This window comes from Mytilus galloprovincialis, chromosome 5, assembly GCF_965363235.1.
Source record: "Mytilus galloprovincialis chromosome 5, xbMytGall1.hap1.1, whole genome shotgun sequence".
In the NCBI taxonomy this organism is placed as follows: domain Eukaryota; kingdom Metazoa; phylum Mollusca; class Bivalvia; order Mytilida; family Mytilidae; genus Mytilus; species Mytilus galloprovincialis.
Window position 1 is genome coordinate 41,284,958 of NC_134842.1, and position 19,032 is coordinate 41,303,989.

General features: G+C 33.1%; 1 protein-coding gene across 1 annotated transcript in view; it reads left to right on the forward strand.

Annotated features, from left to right (window-relative positions):
* Positions 1-12,857, forward strand: part of LOC143074036 (uncharacterized) — a 19,768-nt gene extending 6,911 nt beyond the window's left edge. Inside the window, exons 2-6 of the mRNA XM_076249589.1 lie at positions 746-975; positions 2,820-3,015; positions 10,111-10,836; positions 12,185-12,586; positions 12,844-12,857. Of these exons, the coding sequence (XP_076105704.1) occupies positions 746-975; positions 2,820-3,015; positions 10,111-10,836; positions 12,185-12,586; positions 12,844-12,857 (1,568 nt within the window). The remainder of the gene's footprint in view (positions 1-745; positions 976-2,819; positions 3,016-10,110; positions 10,837-12,184; positions 12,587-12,843) is intronic.
* Positions 12,858-19,032: the final 6,175 nt, after the last annotated feature.

Consider the following 19,032-nt stretch of genomic DNA (forward strand, 5'->3'; position numbering starts at 1 on the left):
GATGCGACTGTCATAGAGTGAGAAGTTTAGCTAGCTATAAAACCAGCTCTAATCCACGATTTTCTAAATTTGAAGATACATGTACCAAGTCAAGAATATGACAGTTGTTATCCCTTCGTTTGGTGTGTTTGAGCTTTTGGTTTTGCCATTTTATTGGGAACTTTCTGTTTTGAATTCTTCTCGGAGTTAAGTATTTTTGTGATTTTACTTTTAGACGATAGATGGAACTTAAAAAAGAAACATATGTAGCAAACAAAAATGTCGACCAGTTCCTTTTCAAACAAAATATTAAAGAAACCAAGTGTCACGAAAGCTTACGTTTATGATTATGACTAAATTTAGGTATAGTAACAGTGATTATATCATAGTAAATAGAAACACAACTATGCTTATTGATAAATAAATGATTCATTAACCTTTCATATAAGAAATATCTGCACAGGAACAATATCGAAAACCCCTTTTAATAATACAAAAATAAACAATAAACATGATAAAGATGGAAAAATATTCTTGAATAAGTTTTTGGTTGTTTTATTATAAAATAAATTGACCCTTAAGACACTAGAAACTGACTGATATGTATTCGTAATCTGTTTACTTACTTGCAGATATCGATAAATCGAAAGACACTATAATGGCTAGATCTGTTTTATGTTTGTTTTATGTAATTTATCCCTTGTCAGGCACTTGTTCATTTTACTTAATGATAAAGGATTTAAAAATTGTGTTTTCTCTTTGGCAGGCGTTCCATCCTCGAAGAATTTTGACATCACTTTAATGATGTGTTTACTAAAGAATCTTAAACAAGTACCACCACAATCACTAAAGATGAATTTAGTGCCACCATCGTCCGACAAGAGTGAGGGAGCAGATTTAGTAAGATTAAGACTCCACAGGAATACGATTGGGCATATAGAGAGCAACACGATAGATGCACACATCTTTAAAACCATGTGGGCAGACATCACACAGGTATTTTGTTCCCTATATATTAAAAAATATCCTTTTAGTTTTAGGAAAAGAAGACAGTTAGTACTTTTAGTTAGTTTTAAGTAACATTTACAATTTTTGTCATGGTATATTAAATAGTGGTTTATTTAAAACTGTGTTATAGGAATACATGTATGACCTCTTTTAAATTATATACAATAATATTATTAAGTTTACAGTCCTATAGATAATATAGTATCGATATACTTAATTAACAGTAGCCATTTTGCAACCGTCTATTTTGTATTGTTTGATTTTGCACGAAAGTTTTCCGTGAAACGGTTTAATCCATTTAAAAAAAAAAATAACTCCATGTGTGATCAGATAAACTAAAGATTTTTGGACGAAATATGCTACTTTAAAAGTGTTTATCGATTGTTTTTTTTTCAGGAATCAGATTTAAATCATCATTGTAACTACGTCATATGTTCATTATTTGTGTCATGGCTTCCAGTGTGATGCAAAACATAATTGCACTTTAAATTCTTATTTCAAAATTATAAAAAAAAATACATTTTTCTTTTCTTGTGCACCAGGATTTAATGATTAGATGTGTATTATTGTCAACTGTGGTCCATTTGGTGAACAAAACGTTAGGTAGGTCATGGGTTACAATCAGTTTGCTTTTTTATTTTGTACCTTGAATTTTATCTTTTTAATCGATGGATTACTATTTGAACATCCCTTAACATCTGGTGGATAAATCGGGGGTCTCGTTATAGCATGCTTTGCCTTGAGTGCGGGAGTTTATGAATTAATTCCATAGATGGGTAAAACCAAAGACAGGAATATTGGTATTTTTTGCTCCTCAAAATAGCTATCCCCGCAACATTAAGGAACACGAGCAAAGGCTGGTCAGCTCAGAGTTAAAATACTGTGTCCGGGAAAAGTGGCATGTTTGCCTGCGAATCTTGTAAACCAGCACATTAAATACCCGGTTCGGTACAAAAATGTATTACAGTCTAGTAAAAAGCAGGGTTCATATTCATATCGCATTAACGTTCTGCATATTATTTTATTTTGCCATTTGACGATAAACAACCATTTATAATTATCATTATTATCATCGTAGATAGTTATTTTATATGTTAAGAACATCGGCAGTCCATCCAACGTGGCATTTCCTTTCTCAATATCAATTACGCAACTGATATTTTCCTGCTTTTGTTCAAATATATAAAATTTAGGCAAAAATTGCATCTATTCTGATTCATGTGATTTTCATAACTAAAATCCACGTGAATTTTGATTATTCAACGTGAAGGGTCATAGGTTTTTTTTTTCTAAAAAGCTATGTGATTTCGGGACAACGATTTGGTTTTTCACGGAGGTAGGGATCAGAAGGATATTTTTTTTTCGCACAGAATTTTCATTTTCATCTGTTGCTAGAATGACTTACAAAAATGATGTCATTTCACTTTTGTTTATAATTAATTGTTGCACTTAGCAGATGTATTCATTTTCGTCCAGTCTGCGGATGGATTGTTTTCTTCAGTTCTTATATTGCAATGATATGCTTTAAAAATATCCGCTTGCACCCATCCAAAGTTTTAAAATGGCAATTACCGTCCCCTTACTAAGAGTTAAAAATAGGATCAAACATGATCTTTGGTCGTAACGTGTTTACATTTATTTATCTGTGGTTAACATATTTTATCAAATTGCTTTATTAATTCTTCTTACTGGATAAAACATTTCTGAACTAAACACAAAAGTTACCAAGGTTCATCTATAATATTTCAGATACATTGTACTAAACCGATTTTTACATGTGTTCTCCATGATTGTACAGGCTGTTATCAAATTGAGAATATTGGTCATTTTAGGCTGTCCTGAGACTTGGAGGTTCCAAGTACCAGCAAAAATGCGATGATATAAGAAAAATGATATTCGACACAACAATCATCAGCATTATTCAGCAAGAGGTGCAAGCTTTTAAACGCATATTTATAGATGAACTGAGGGATATGAATCAACGAGTATTAGACATTGAACAACAAATGGATAGCCAAACGACATCTGGTATGCATACAATAGTAAGACAATTTGTCCTAATAATATCAAACCTTTTGAAAAGCAAAAAAATCATGTTTTAAATAAAAAATGAATTTATTGATTGTGTCTTCTTTGGCTGGTCCCGTGATTAATTAAAAAGCCAAATTAAAAAATCCATCACTCTGATATTAACATATGATTATCGTATTCATGCTCTCATCTATTCAACTTTTAAACTGCTTGGGAAAATAACGTAGAAATAGCGTAACAGCTATATTTATTATCACATTTAAACTTTCCTCCCGTATCTCTGATATCTCTTATGTTCATACAATTTGACAATATAACGGAACTATAAACAACTATCACAGAAGTTGGAGGTTTAGCTAGCAATAACCAGGTTTAATCCTTTATTTTCTTCGGAAAATACCTCTACCAAGTGAGAAAAAATGACATTTGATATTGCTTACGTTTGATATTCGACTTCCCCTTTTAGAATTTGCCTTGATATATCGATGTTTGGTAGTTTTGTTATACTTGTTAGAGAACTTGTATATGTTTGTGGGATTCATGTAAAAATATGAAAATGTGTTGTTTTTTTTGCAAAAGAGGCAACTCCCAAAATATATTTGATATGGTGGCCACTGACACAACTAAATCCTAATGAATGGTTCTTTCCTCAACTTATAATATTTTGTCGCTTTGAAATGATCTAATATGGTTGGGACAGTGGAATTTAAATTTTACCTTAAAAAACAAATTATGAAAAACATACACACAACTCCTCTCGCCAGAGGCTACCGACAAATGAATATTAATGAAATGTTATCTTCCAATTCTATGGATATTTTTTGTTGATCTTAATTCGGGAAATGGTCTAGAAATTAAAAGTAATTTAAAATGTAAATTGAGGACTCAGTTTTAAAACATGAAAATAAGGTCTTCTAATATTTGTTCAAATATTTGATTGATAGTAGGCATAGCTCAGTTTTTAATGTTTACGCTGGTCTAAAAACAATGAAGGTTCCAAACAAGTAATATACAGTCATGTTTATCATATCGATTCAAAGAATCATATTATATTCATTATGGTTTATAATAGGATGGACCTCTTTATAATTGTGGTAATGTTGATACTGATATGAAGTTTATGATTGTTAGTAATTTCATTTTTTAAATTTATAACAAGTCATAAAGATAGTTTATTCGTGCGTACCGTATAGTCTTGTTTTCTCTGCAGATCCAATACCGTGAAATGAAGCATTATATGTTTTTAAAAATTTCGGTACAATTGTTAAAACCCTCACCCTAACCCTCTTATTGACGTGTATGTAATCACTTTGTTGAAAATAAAATTAAACCTAAAGAAATCACTGTATAAAATATTAAGAACATACACTTGAAAGATACGATAAAGAGTTGAGTCTCCGAAGACAGGTATAACGGAAAAAGGACAGACTGAACTGAAGTGCATTATTTACCGTTCGTGCAAAAAGTTCGTGTGTTTCCATGGCATTACGTTAAAATACGTGTGTATAAAAACATTGAAAGTTGCTTGTGACATCTTATCTGAAAGAAAATACAGAAGAAATGTATCTGATTTAGAGTATGATTTTTTTTAATATCCGAAAATGTTGCTCTATTTCAAAAGTGATTTCAAAAGGACAAGGTATGATAAGAGGCGTTTTTGGCCCCCTTCCCAAATAAGTGTATATATACATCATTGATAGCCTTGATATAGAAACTATTCAAAACTATGATTTTTTTATGTTCCGGTGAAAGGAAGGTTGCCTAGGAACGGTTATATTTAATAGCCAAATCATCACTTATGCATTGTTTTCTCATTACACATTAGCATAATTCAAAATAGTATTGTTTATTTAACAAAAGAGTGCTCTGACACATATATAAGAAAAATCATTAGAGTACTGTTATATGAATAGGCTGGTCATACATAATTTACAGTATAGTTTTAGTGTCGTTACTTAATTTCACTATCAACTGCTCTTTACATGGAATAATGTTTATAATTACATATCATACTTTGGATTATGCACATGCATAGGGCATTAGTTTAGTACTGGAAACAGATTTTAGTCTATCAACAAACATTTTAATATTCTTAATTCTCTGTTCAAAAATATAATAAACTATAATAGACCATACCATTCACATTGTAAGTCCTAAATCTTTTACAACAAATGGAAGTTTTGAACGACCTTGACTGGCTATACAGTTCTTGTTCACAAATATATGATATTAGAACACACCCGCGAAATCGCGGGCACACACAGCTTGTGAACTGTTGTAGAATTATTTTTTAAAAAGATATTATGTATGAAGAATTTCATAAAAGGTATCAAAAGCCCTCTCCCTTTTTCCAAAGTCCGATATTTGTTTCCTTTCTGTTAAATTCAATTATTTTCGTGTTTCTGGCCTCAGACCACAATTATTCGTCTCATTTGCTACAATGCTTTTTTTGGTAAAAGTCAAATCAAATTAAAAATTTGCACCGTTTCAAACATCAAATAAATGTAACTGCTTATATATAGTTCATTATAAGTCTAATAAAATATGCTTCAAGGACAATCCATCAGTGCTTTTTCTTTTGAGAGTCTTATTAACATGCCAATGGTAGGATATGAATCTTGTATAAATGACTAAGACCGACAAAGGCTAATTTGAAGGGTCGGAGGGGTCCTGATCCCGAAATCCCGAGATGCAGAATTAAAAGAAATTCATATCCCGAAATTCCGAAATCGAAAAATATATTCCCGGATCCCGTAAGGATCAATCCCCAAATCCCGAGTTTCAAAACACCCGATCCCGACGCCCCGAAAAAGGCCCTGCCTCCTCTAATCTCTACGGCTTACTTTCATTTTTGCCAAATCTCTATTTTCACTTTCAACATGTTATGCCCCATCTAGTCTGTGCATCCGTGCGTTCGTTCGGTCGGTCGTCCGTCAGTCCCGCTTCAGGTTAAAGTTTTTGGTCGAGGTAGTTTAAGATGAAGTTAAGCATGTTTCACTTATTTTAATATATATGCAAGTGGTATGACCCCTTAAATAGTAAACATTTCAAAGAAAACAGTAGACAGAATCAGGGACTTTCTATACTAACATGGAAAGTCCCTGACAGAATACAGAGAGTCTCTATATATTAAAGTAGTATAATCGTAGTTTACATGTAGATAAACGCGAACAATAGTTGTCCTCTTTAAGGAGGTATAATAGTTGGTTGTGGTTCTTGCGATCTTACACCATGAAATGAAACGCGAAAAATAATTGTCCTCTCTAAGGAGGTATAATAGTTGTTATTTTTGCTATCTAAACACCATGATATGGAGAATGCTCTGAATGGCTTATTTATTTTTCATTTTTGTTATCTATCATACGATTGGTTTTTTAAAATGTGTCACATGTTTTACTTATTTTAATATATATGCAACTGGTATAACCCCTTAAATAGTAAACAATTGAAAGAAAAACAGAAGACAGAATACAGAGAGTCTCTATATATTAAAGTAGTATATTTGTAGTTTACATGTAGATAAACGCGAAAAATAATTGTCCTTTATAAGGAGGTATAATAGTTGTGGTTCTTGCGATCTAAACACCATGACATGGAGAACGATTTGATAGGCTTATTTATTTTTCATTTTTTGTTATCTATCATACGATTGGTTGTGTTTGTGCATTTTTCAAACCGGAAGTCTTATCTATGACTAAAAGTCAGTCTGATGACGGAATCATATCCAAACTCCTTTTTTGTCGTTTTTCTCCTAAAATAACTCAATCTGAATAAATCATAAGAATGGATGACAAATGCGACTATGCATGTTACCTATAGGACACAGATGCATGATGATTGATTTATTGTAGAAGGAAGAGAAGCGACACCCAAAATGAGGTCTTCTCGTTTAATAGTATAGATATAAATCTACTTTTTAGTTGATGGTTAAATAGAAAATTTCAAAGTGCAAAACATAGTTTTGAGGAAATAATTTTCTTCAGAACTACAAATAGAGTTTGAATGTATTGAGAACTTAATAATAATATTATAAAATGCATGTGTAAGATTTCGTTGAATGTTGGAAAATAATAAAAATTAATTCACCATATTTCAAGGGACACAACTCTGTATTTGTCAGCACAGCGTTAGACTATTTTGATCATTGTTGGTCTAATTTCACGTACAACATATTTATTTAGGAGAATGACATGTCTTGATGACTGGATACGACGTAAAACTATTCGTACGTAATATTCTGATCAATTATGGATTCCGGAATAATTTCGTACCCGTGCTGTTCCCTTTGACGTATTATAATGACTTGTCAAAAGTGTAAACAATCGGATTGTTTTCTAAATTTTTAGACATGAGCACGAACGAAGACCACCATGATATTTTATTATGTGAAAGATACATAAGAGTACAGTTGATGGTTGAAAATTTCAAGATGGTCTACGTTAGCGCTGATGTCATATTTTGACTCCGAACATGAAGAAATTGTAGATTTGTTACATTTTTCGTCGTTTAAACCTTTTCAAGGTCTTAGATTAACATATTTGATTACATAACACCTAAAAATGAGGTTCTACGTGGACGAGCAGACACTGCAGTTCATTACACAGGCGTGATGGGTTTCAACTTCAAAGTTTAAAAATTCTGGAAAAAGGGGGACCAGAAACGGACCTTATCATACCTTGTCCTTTAATATGGAAATCTTCAAGAAAGAGTTAAAGATATAAAACCACATTTTATAAAATTTAAAGCTGTATTTACGTATTTTATTTGATTACCAGGCTATTTTTGTATCTGGCTGAACAATTATGTGTTCAAACACTCATTTTTATTGAGTGTTTATTTTGATTTTTTGACAAACTGTTCCACCACTTTTCTGCAATTTTCTTGTATATTATCACAAATTGCATCTTTTGTGTCAGGTAAATACAATGTATAATAAAAGAACAGAGTTCCAATGTCCCCTATTTTGCACTTATTTTATATTTCCAAACGGCATCACTCTTTTGAAAAAGTCGATCGTCCACCATTTTTAAACTTGTCCCAGATATTGCAGATATTAACATATAGTATAAGTTTTATAAAAATCGGACAATAATTGTACCCATTAGAGCGCTAACGAGGCCACTTTTCATAAATTTAATGTTTCCAGGGGACATACCTTTTTGAGAAAAATCGATCGTCCACCATTATAGAACTGGTCCGAGATATAGCTGATATTAACCTATAGTATAAACTTTAATTTTGTACCTGTCCAGTAATTCTTGCCAGATTTTTATAAAACTTATACTATAGGTTAATATCAGCTACGTTTAAATCTCGGACAAACTCTAAAATGGTGGACGATTTACTTTTAAGAGAGTTATGCTCCTTGGAAATATTACATTAATTTTATAGAAATTATTTCGTTAGCGTTCTCACAGTAACAAATTTTGTCAGATTTTTTGTAAAACTTACTTTAGTTTAATATCAGCAATATCTCGAACAAGTTCTATAATCGTGGACGAGCGACTTTTTTTTTTAAAGAGTTATGCCTCTTAAAAATATCTATTTTTTGAATAATGAAATCGTCCACCATTTTAGAGTTTGTCCGAGATTTACATGTAGCTGATATTAACCTATAGTGTAAGTTTTATAAAAATCTGGCAATAATTACCCGTGAGAGCGCTAGCGCTAACGAGACCGGTACGGACGGATGGAAACACGGACTAACGGATGGACGGACTGACAGACGTATTGACGGACCCCTGTCATATCCATATCCTCCACAACGCGTTACGTGGGACACACAAATAGATGAATTAATATCAAGAAACCTCAATACCAATTCAAAGTCAAAAGTTCAGATTTGCCGACAATAGATGGTCGCAAATTGTGAATGAAAATACGTTTGATAATGAATATTTTGCCCTATTGGCTGAGTTGTGAATTGAACTATTAGGAAACAGTAAAATAACAAAAATACCGAACTCCGAGGAAAATTCAAAACGGAAAGTCCGTAATCAAGTGACAAAATCAAAAGCTCAAACACATCAAACGAAAAGATAACAACTGTCATATTCCTGATTTGTTACAGGTATTTTCTAATGCAAAAAATGATGGATTAAACCTTGTTTAAAAGCTAGCTAAACCGCTCACTTATTTGATATGTAAAAGAAAAATGAAAGCCATATTTTGATATCATCTAAACTGTTATTAAAGAATATTTTATAATGAGATACTATATCTAATTAATGAATACTTTATTATGAGATAATATATCTAATTAAGGTATAGTTTATTATAAGATAATATATCAAATACTAAGATAATTATTGCTCGAATTTGTTCGTGAAAGTGGGATTAAACTGAAAGAGATATAATGTATGCAATTTTAACACTAAGACCATTTGATTTGTACTGGTTACTATTTGAGTAAGATACGTTTCTTTTGTATATGTTGTTATTTCCTTATACTTCGAATTCATTAACTTTCAGAGTTATATTTTGTTGTTTGTTTCTATGTGATTTGTTTCAATCTGATATTTCAACCGATTTTTACTCGTTATTCTTTTGTTATGATTTTACACCGCTATCCCAGATAAGAGAGGGTTGAGTGCTCAAAAACATGTTTAACCCTGTCAAATCATGTATGCAATTGTCTTAAGTGAGTAGCCTGTATATCAGTGGTTGCCATTTGTTGCTGTGAGTAATACTTTTTTTCGTTTGTTGTTTTGTACACACATCAAGAGTTTTGTTTTCTTATTTGATATTTTTACATTTTGTTTTGTTTGGGTTTTGTATAACATGTAAGTAGTATTGTGTTTTGCTCATTGTTGGCGGTTGTAACGGTTGTGGTCACCTATGGTTGTGCTTTTATCTGCGTCAATTAGTCTACTATACGGTGGATAGTTGTCTCCATCATACGACATATCCTTATTATAGAAAGTAAAGTAGTGCCACATAATATTCTTATTTTATTTGTGTTCAGCTCAATCTAGAAATAATCATTTGTTTGGAATAGTTTCTTTGAAATAATCTTAATTGCGTTTTTTTAATGGTTTCATTAAAATGTAAGATAAAATATATGCCTGAAATGTTTTGAATTATTTCTTGCAGATATTCACAAAGTCATGATAGAAAAATGGGAATACGACGACAGAACATTTGTTCATACAAATGCAATCAAACATATTATGTCACTGATTGAGGATGAACATTGCATTTTAATAAAAGGAAATCCAGGGTCCGGAAGAAGCGTTACAATTCGGCATATTGCATTAAAACTTAGAGACCGACAGTGTAAACATGAATATGAAATTGTTTTTTGTAGAGAATCTAAGGATATTGAAAAAAACTATAAGGCAAAAGCATACCAAGTATTTGTGTGTGATGATACATGCGGAGAATATACGATTGATCACCGCGAAGTTAACAGATGGTCGTCAAAACTAACAAGAGATATTTTTACAACCATTTTCAGTCGAGGGAAATCAAAACTTCTTCTTTCGGTGCAAAATCAGGTATTTCAAGAATCTTTGTTTTCAGAATTAAACTACTTGAAGTTTGCCCTGATCGACATGTCAGATGAAAAATTCGTGACACTTGATCAAAAATGCCAAATAGCAAAACAGCTTCTATCAAATGGCGACGAGGATGATGTTTATCTTATAGATTATGGTAGACAAATGAACATTTTACGTAACATAGAATTCGCACCCCTTACATTTAGTATAGAGAACGACGATTGCAACGAAAACATTCCACTGTTTTATACAGACCCAATTGAAACTTATTCTAAGGAGTTAAATGCATTGAATAATGCGGAAGACAAATCGAAACTATGTGCATTATTTTTTCTGATTATTCACAACGGTTCTCTTAACGAAAACTTTTTTTCTGTCGAGGAGACTGCGAACGATCGAAATCAAAGGCTAAGCATTTTTGAAGAATTTGGAATTCAACAAAACACTCCAAGATCAAACATAAAGGATAATTTAATAATGTTGGAAGGGCAGTCGATTGTAAATGAAAGGGGTTTTATTCATGCTAAGAACCAGATATATTTTGATTTTCTTTGTTTTTTCTTTGGTGACAATATTCAGAAAAGGCAGAATGTGTTTATCAAATACGCTCATAGTCAAGTAATTAGCAGTAGAACTGCTTTCAATTCTATCCCGCAGTCAAACGATGTTGCTAGATTTACAATTTCGATCACATCTGAAAACGAACAGATTTATTTTGAACGAATGGTAGAGGACATTTGTCACGGAAGTATTTGGGATACTTTAGGAAATAATCAACTTCATTCATCATTAACTTTCAGTTTGAAATTTTCCAAATACTTGGACAGCCTAAACGAAGACAAAAAAAAAGACATTGTGAAGAGTCTCGATCGTAAAGGGTCGTCCGTTTCTACTCTTTGTGTTGCAGTATACTTTGGACTTTTGCAAATAGTAAAATTTATATTAAAAATCTCCTCAGAACAATTGAAGGATAGCGAAGACAAGTTTCCGCCATTAATTGCAGCTTGTGAAGGAGGACATGCACCCATAGTCAATTTGCTAATTAGCTATGAACCAGATATAAATCAAAAGGATTCTTTTGGCAGAAGACCTCTCATAGTAGCTGTTCAAAATGACCATCCTGTTGTTGTAGAAATACTCATAAGCAAAGGTGCAGATATAAACTTGGGAGATTTAAATGGAAGGACGCCATTCTTGTGGGCTTGCATGTTGCATAGGGAAGATGTAGCAAAACTCCTTATGAAACACGGCGCTAATGTAAATCAAGCTAGTAATGATAAATCAACTCCTTTGTTTTGGTGTTCAGTTATGGGTTTTCAATCGTTTGTTGTCCTTCTGCATGAAAAGGGCGCAAAAGGATCACTTTCAATTTCAAATACTGATGGGAAAACACCACTTATGGCTGCATGTTATTTCAGACAACAAGAAATAGTCACCTATTTGCTTAAGCATTTAAAATGTGTGGACGAGTCTGACAATGAAGGTTGGACCTCCTTAATGGAAGCTTGCTTTGATAATGACACCGGTAGCTGGGATAAATTTTTAGATCAATTTGAAACTGGAGACGGTTTATTGTTACCACATCTAAAAGCTGAGTCAAAAAGGTTTTTTATCATATAATGATTCCCCTGGGCAGGATTCCATAATTAAACAATTACTTTCTAAAGCTAATACAGATCTCCAAGATATGGATGGTAAATCAGCTCTTTATCATGCATGTGCATGGAAATATAATCGCGCTGTCAATATTTTAACCGAGTTTGGAGCAAATGTAAATTTAGAAGCCAAAGATAAATCAACACCATTAATGGAAGCCTGTTTTATGGAGGATGAAGATACATTACATGCTTTAATGGAGAAACCATCAGGCCCTTATCGACCAATAATCGAACAGCTTCTAAGCAAGGGTGCAGACGTAAATTCTACTGACGAAAATGGTTGGAATGCTTTTGGCTATAGTTGTGAGACAGGAAACATTGACATGATTCGTAGATTAATTGAGTTTACAAATAATGTCAATAACACCTACAGAAATGGGAAAACACCTTTGCAAATGGCCACAGAATCGGGTAATGATGAAATAATAAGTTTGCTTATACAGAAAGGCGCCGATCAAACTGAAAATATGTTACAAATGGAAACGCACGATGTTGGATTTGAAACTATGCAATCAGATGAATCGATCTGTGACAGCTCAGATGGATCGATATTTGACAGCTCAAATTCTGAAACTGAATATTTGACGGATGCTCAACAGGTCACAGGCAAATCGTTACTGCAAGCTTGCAGAACTAAAAATGATCATATGTTTCCATTATTATTGCAGGAAGCAGCAACTGAGAATATTTTGAACGTTTCAGGAAAAAAAGCTAAAACTCCATTGTTCGAAGCTTGCAGATTTAAAGACATAGCAAAAGTTAAACATCTGTTAGAAGCAGGAGCCAGTGTCAATAAACGAGATATAAAGTGGCGGACACCACTGTTAGAAGCATGTAAAGTTGGGGAAAAGGAAATAGTACGTTTAATCTTAAAAAACAATGCAGACGTCGACAAAACGGATGCTCGGGGATATTCTCCACTTCTTTTTGCATGTAAAAATGGAGATAAGGGCATAGTAGAACTACTTCTAAGTCATCAGGCAGATGTGAACATTACTAACAATGCAGGAATAACACCTCTTCTAGAAGCATGCACAAAACAGTATACTGATATAGTCCAATTACTTATATATAAAGGAGCAAACATAAACCAATCGGATGCTTATGGCAATACGTCACTCATGGTTGCTGGTTTTTATGGATACAAGCAAATAATTGAAGTCCTTCTAACGGAGGAAGCAGATATCGACCAAAGAGACAGTAAAGGATGGACAGCTCTTTCCTGGGCGACAAAAGGTGGTCATGCGAATACATTTGTTAAGATGGCAAACATCCACTCTTTACCAGAATGCCTAACCGATGATGATGATACAGACAAGCAAGCTTAATTATTGCGTAAGGAAACGACAGCATCCCGAAAGAGAATCTTTTATATATTAAGTTACACGATAACGAATGTAAATTTGCATGTGAAATATTATTAGAATTACATTATGTAAACTATGCAATCTTCGTAAATTGATCGACACTACTTCAATTCCTATGATTGTATACATTAAATACACACAATGTATGTACATGTATATCATAAACATAATTCCGTTTTACGATATGTCAAAGTGGAAAACTCAAATTACTTAATCGCCTACATGTATCATATAAGCTGTCCTATAATTAAGATACGTAAAAATAAGCTGCATTTTCAAAATTAAACATATGGTCAAGTTTCAGGGTTAGAAAATTAACATGATCGATGGCCTATGAGTTTTGTAATGTCTTCGAGTAATATATAATTTAATTAGCAATCCGCTATTGCATGATAGATATTCAATTGTGCGACGGAATTTTATGCGACAATCATACAAGTGAGAGGTTAAGCTAGCTATAAAATCAGGTTTAATCCACCTTTTTCTACATAGGGAAATGCCTGTACCAAGTTGGGAATAGGACGATTGTTTTTTTTCATTTCTTTGATGTTTTTGAACTTTTGATCTTGTCATTTGAAAAGGGAATTCTTGGAGTGCGCTGTTTTTGTTATTTAAATTTTTATATAAATGTTTAATAAAAGTAAGACGACGAGCGTCACATGTAAAGCAGAATCTGCTTACTCATTAGACGCACCTGAGATCACTCACGGTTTTGGTTGGGTTTATGGCTCAATCTTTTGTTTTCTATGTGCGTGTTTTGTATACTGCTGGTTTATTTTTTTTTTTTTGTTACTTCTTTTTTCAAATGTTGCCATAACGTTTTAGATTTATTTTCGACATATGAGTTTGAATGACCTTCTTTGGTATTTTTCTATTGAACAACAGAGCAATGGGCTAACCGGTGACACGGGAACAAGAAGAAGAATGACGCTCACTATCAGTACGTGTAAACTATTTGTTTGCAGATGCCTTACAAAATGAAGTTTCAGTTGGCCATATGGCCATTATTATTGAAATACATCAAAGGATATATATATATATAGTGTGTTGCTCATATGAAATGCTCATTAATTCAGGTCTGAAATCGATATAAAAATCAGGTGATGTGGTATGATTACAAATGCGACAACTATTCACAGAGGTTCAACGATAAAGCAATTATAATCAATACAGTCTTCAAAATTGAGGAAAATCCTTGTCGGCGGTAAAAATCCCGACGTGAAAATTATGCAACAATTCCATTGAGAAAGGTAAGGGTAGATTTAAAACTAAACAGCTCCCCCCCCCCCCCCAATGAGGGATATTATTTGTCGTGGGGACTGTTCCTCAAACAAGAGGTTATTTTGCCGTTTAAGAAAACGATAAAAGAAAATGCAGCCCTTTAATTTAAAAGGGGGATTCGTTTTATTAGGAACAACTTTTCTAAACGATAAATTCACTTATTTTCAATACATTATAAATGTTGATTCAGTTCTACGGCATTGACTGTAGTGTATTCGTAGGAGGTCAAATAAGAAGTAAGTCGGTAAATCACAATGCAGAAACAAATTGATTTTCGCAATGGTGATACGTTCCAATGGTAGTCGTTCCCTAGTTAATGTCATGTGCTAAACGGGATATTGTATACCATTTGTAGGACTCAACATTCCTTCATATTTCGGTCATTTTGACACAGTAAAATATAATGAAAATGGCAACTACATGATTATGTATAAATAATGTTTCTGAATTAAAAACGTTTATCAGAAATTCAGTTATTTTAGTAGCTTAAACAAAGGAGAAACAAATTGCTTATACGTTTGACTGAGGTTTAATGCCATTTATATGTGTTGTCCTATTGTCAAATGACATGTGCATCCCGCAAACACTTGTTCGGATCAACGACAGATGGAAGTATAAACTTGTAACTTGGTGAGCGAATAATGATGGGTACTAGGTAAGACTAGAAATCACCGGATTTTATCGTTTACAAAGATGCAGGCAAAGTCGAACTAGGCAAACCCCCTTATATTTTAAAGTGTTGAATATCAGGATTTAGGTGTCTGACTGATCTGATTAATTGTCACACATTCAAACTCTACACTAAAAAGCTGCTGAATAAGTATGAAGTTAAACTGTTCACCAGAATTACAGTAATGTGTGGCGAAAATTATAAGTTCATTAAACATTTTGAAAAAATCAAAATATAAGCAAACAGTATACGTACTTAAATATTTGGTCGACAAATACCACACTTAGCCACTCGTCACTACGAGCTAGTAATTACCAAATATGAAATATATTATTCCAATAGTACTTGAAAACTGTGAGACAAAACATATTTATTCATTTGATATATTGAAAAATCAAGGTATCGATCGGCAAACAGGAAGTGTGTGTCAGAGAGAGAGACCAGAAGAGTGCTCACAGGTTACAAATCATTGATACCAAACTGCTGATCAAATGTACAGCCAATTTTGAATGTAGAACATGAGACAAGAATGAAAGAAATGTTTGTTGGACGAAGAGATGGTCGGATGCAGTAACAAGGCTACTTTTTAAAGTGGGACTATTAATTGTTTTATTTTGTTGTTTGTTTCTATGTGATTTGTTTCAATCTGATATTTCAACCGATTTTTACTCGTTATTCTTTTGTTATGATTTTACACCGCTATCCCAGATAAGAGAGGGTTGAGTGCTCAAAAACATGTTTAACCCTGTCAAATCATGTATGCAATTGTCTTAAGTGAGTAGCCTGTATATCAGTGGTTGCCATTTGTTGCTGTGAGTAATATTTTTTTTCGTTTGTTGTTTTGTACACACATCAAGAGTTTTGTTTTCTTATTTGATATTTTTACATTTTGTTTTGTTTGGGTTTTGTATAACATGTAAGTAGTATTGTGTTTTGCTCATTGTTGGCGGTCGTAACGGTTGTGGTCACCTATGGTTGTGCTTTTATCTGCGTCAATTAGTCTACTATACGGTGGATAGTTGTCTCCATCATACGACATATCCTTATTATAGAAAGTAAAGTAGTGCCACATAATATTCTTATTTTATTTGTGTTCAGCTCAATCTAGAAATAATCATTTGTTTGGAATAGTTTCTTTGAAATAATCTTAATTGCGTTTTTTTAATGGTTTCATTAAAATGTAAGATAAAATATATGCCTGAAATGTTTTGAATTATTTCTTGCAGATATTCACAAAGTCATGATAGAAAAATGGGAATACGACGACAGAACATTTGTTCATACAAATGCAATCAAACATATTATGTCACTGATTGAGGATGAACATTGCATTTTAATAAAAGGAAATCCAGGGTCCGGAAGAAGCGTTACAATTCGGCATATTGCATTAAAACTTAGAGACCGACAGTGTAAACATGAATATGAAATTGTTTTTTGTAGAGAATCTAAGGATATTGAAAAAAACTATAAGGCAAAAGCATACCAAGTATTTGTGTGTGATGATACATGCGGAGAATATACGATTGATCACCGCGAAGTTAACAGATGGTCGTCAAAACTAACAAGAGATATTTTTACAACCATTTTCAGTCGAGGGAAATCAAAACTTCTTCTTTCGGTGCAAAATCAGGTATTTCAAGAATCTTTGTTTTCAGAATTAAACTACTTGAAGTTTGCCCTGATCGACATGTCAGATGAAAAATTCGTGACACTTGATCAAAAATGCCAAATAGCAAAACAGCTTCTATCAAATGGCGACGAGGATGATGTTTATCTTATAGATTATGGTAGACAAATGAACATTTTACGTAACATAGAATTCGCACCCCTTACATTTAGTATAGAGAACGACGATTGCAACGAAAACATTCCACTGTTTTATACAGACCCAATTGAAACTTATTCTAAGGAGTTAAATGCATTGAATAATGCGGAAGACAAATCGAAACTATGTGCATTATTTTTTCTGATTATTCACAACGGTTCTGTTAACGAAAACTTTTTTTCTGTCGAGGAGACTGCGAACGATCGAAATCAAAGGCTAAGCATTTTTGAAGAATTTGGAATTCAACAAAACACTCCAAGATCAAACATAAAGGATAATTTAATAATGTTGGAAGGGCAGTCGATTGTAAATGAAAGGGGTTTTATTCATGCTAAGAACCAGATATATTTTGATTTTCTTTGTTTTTTCTTTGGTGACAATATTCAGAAAAGGCAGAATGTGTTTATCAAATACGCTCATAGTCAAGTAATTAGCAGTAGAACTGCTTTCAATTCTATCCCGCAGTCAAACGATGTTGCTAGATTTACAATTTCGATCACATCTGAAAACGAACAGATTTATTTTGAACGAATGGTAGAGGACATTTGTCACGGAAGTATTTGGGATACTTTAGGAAATAATCAACTTCATTCATCATTAACTTTCAGTTTGAAATTTTCCAAATACTTGGACAGCCTAAACGAAGACAAAAAAAAAGACATTGTGAAGAGTCTCGATCGTAAAGGGTCGTCCGTTTCTACTCTTTGTGTTGCAGTATACTTTGGACTTTTGCAAATAGTAAAATTTATATTAAAAATCTTCTCAGAACAATTGAAGGAGAGCGAAGACAAGTTTCCGCCATTAATTGCAGCTTGTGAAGGAGGACATGCACCCATAGTCAATTTGCTAATTAGCTATGAACCAGATATAAATCAAAAGGATTCCTTTGGCAGAAGACCTCTCATAGTAGCTGTTCAAAATGACCATCCTGTTGTTGTAGAAATACTCATAAGCAAAGGTGCAGATATAAACTTGGGAGATTTAAAAGGAAGGACGCCATTCTTGTGGGCTTGCATGTTGCATAGGGAAGATGTAGCAAAACTCCTTATGAAACACGGCGCTACTGTAAATCAAGCTAGTAATGATAAATCAACTCCTTTGTTTTGGTGTTCAGTTATGGGTTTTCAATCGTTTGTTGTCCTTCTGCATGAAAAGGGCGCAAAAGGATCACTTTCAATTTCAAATACTGATGGGAAAACACCACTTATGTCTGCATGTTATTTCAGACAACAAGAAATAGTCACCTATTTGCTTAAGCATTTAAAATGTGTGGACGAGTCTGACAATGAAGGTTGGACCTCCTTAATGGAAGCTTGCTTTGATAATGACACCGGTAGCTGGGATAAATTTTTAGATCAATTTGAAACTGGAGACGGTTTATTGTTACTACATCTAAAAGCTGAGTCAAAAAGGTTTTTATCATATAATGATTCCCCTGGGCAGGATTCCATAATTAAACAATTACTTTCTAAAGCTAATACAGATCTCCAAGATATGGATGGTAAATCAGCTCTTTATCATGCATGTGCATGGAAATATAATCGCGCTGTCAATATTTTAACCGAGTTTGGAGCAAATGTAAATTTAGAAGCCAAAGATAAATCAACACCATTAATGGAAGCCTGTTTTATGGAGGATGAAGATACATTACATGCTTTAATGGAGAAACCATCAGGCCCTTATCGACCAATAATCGAACAGCTTCTAAGCAAGG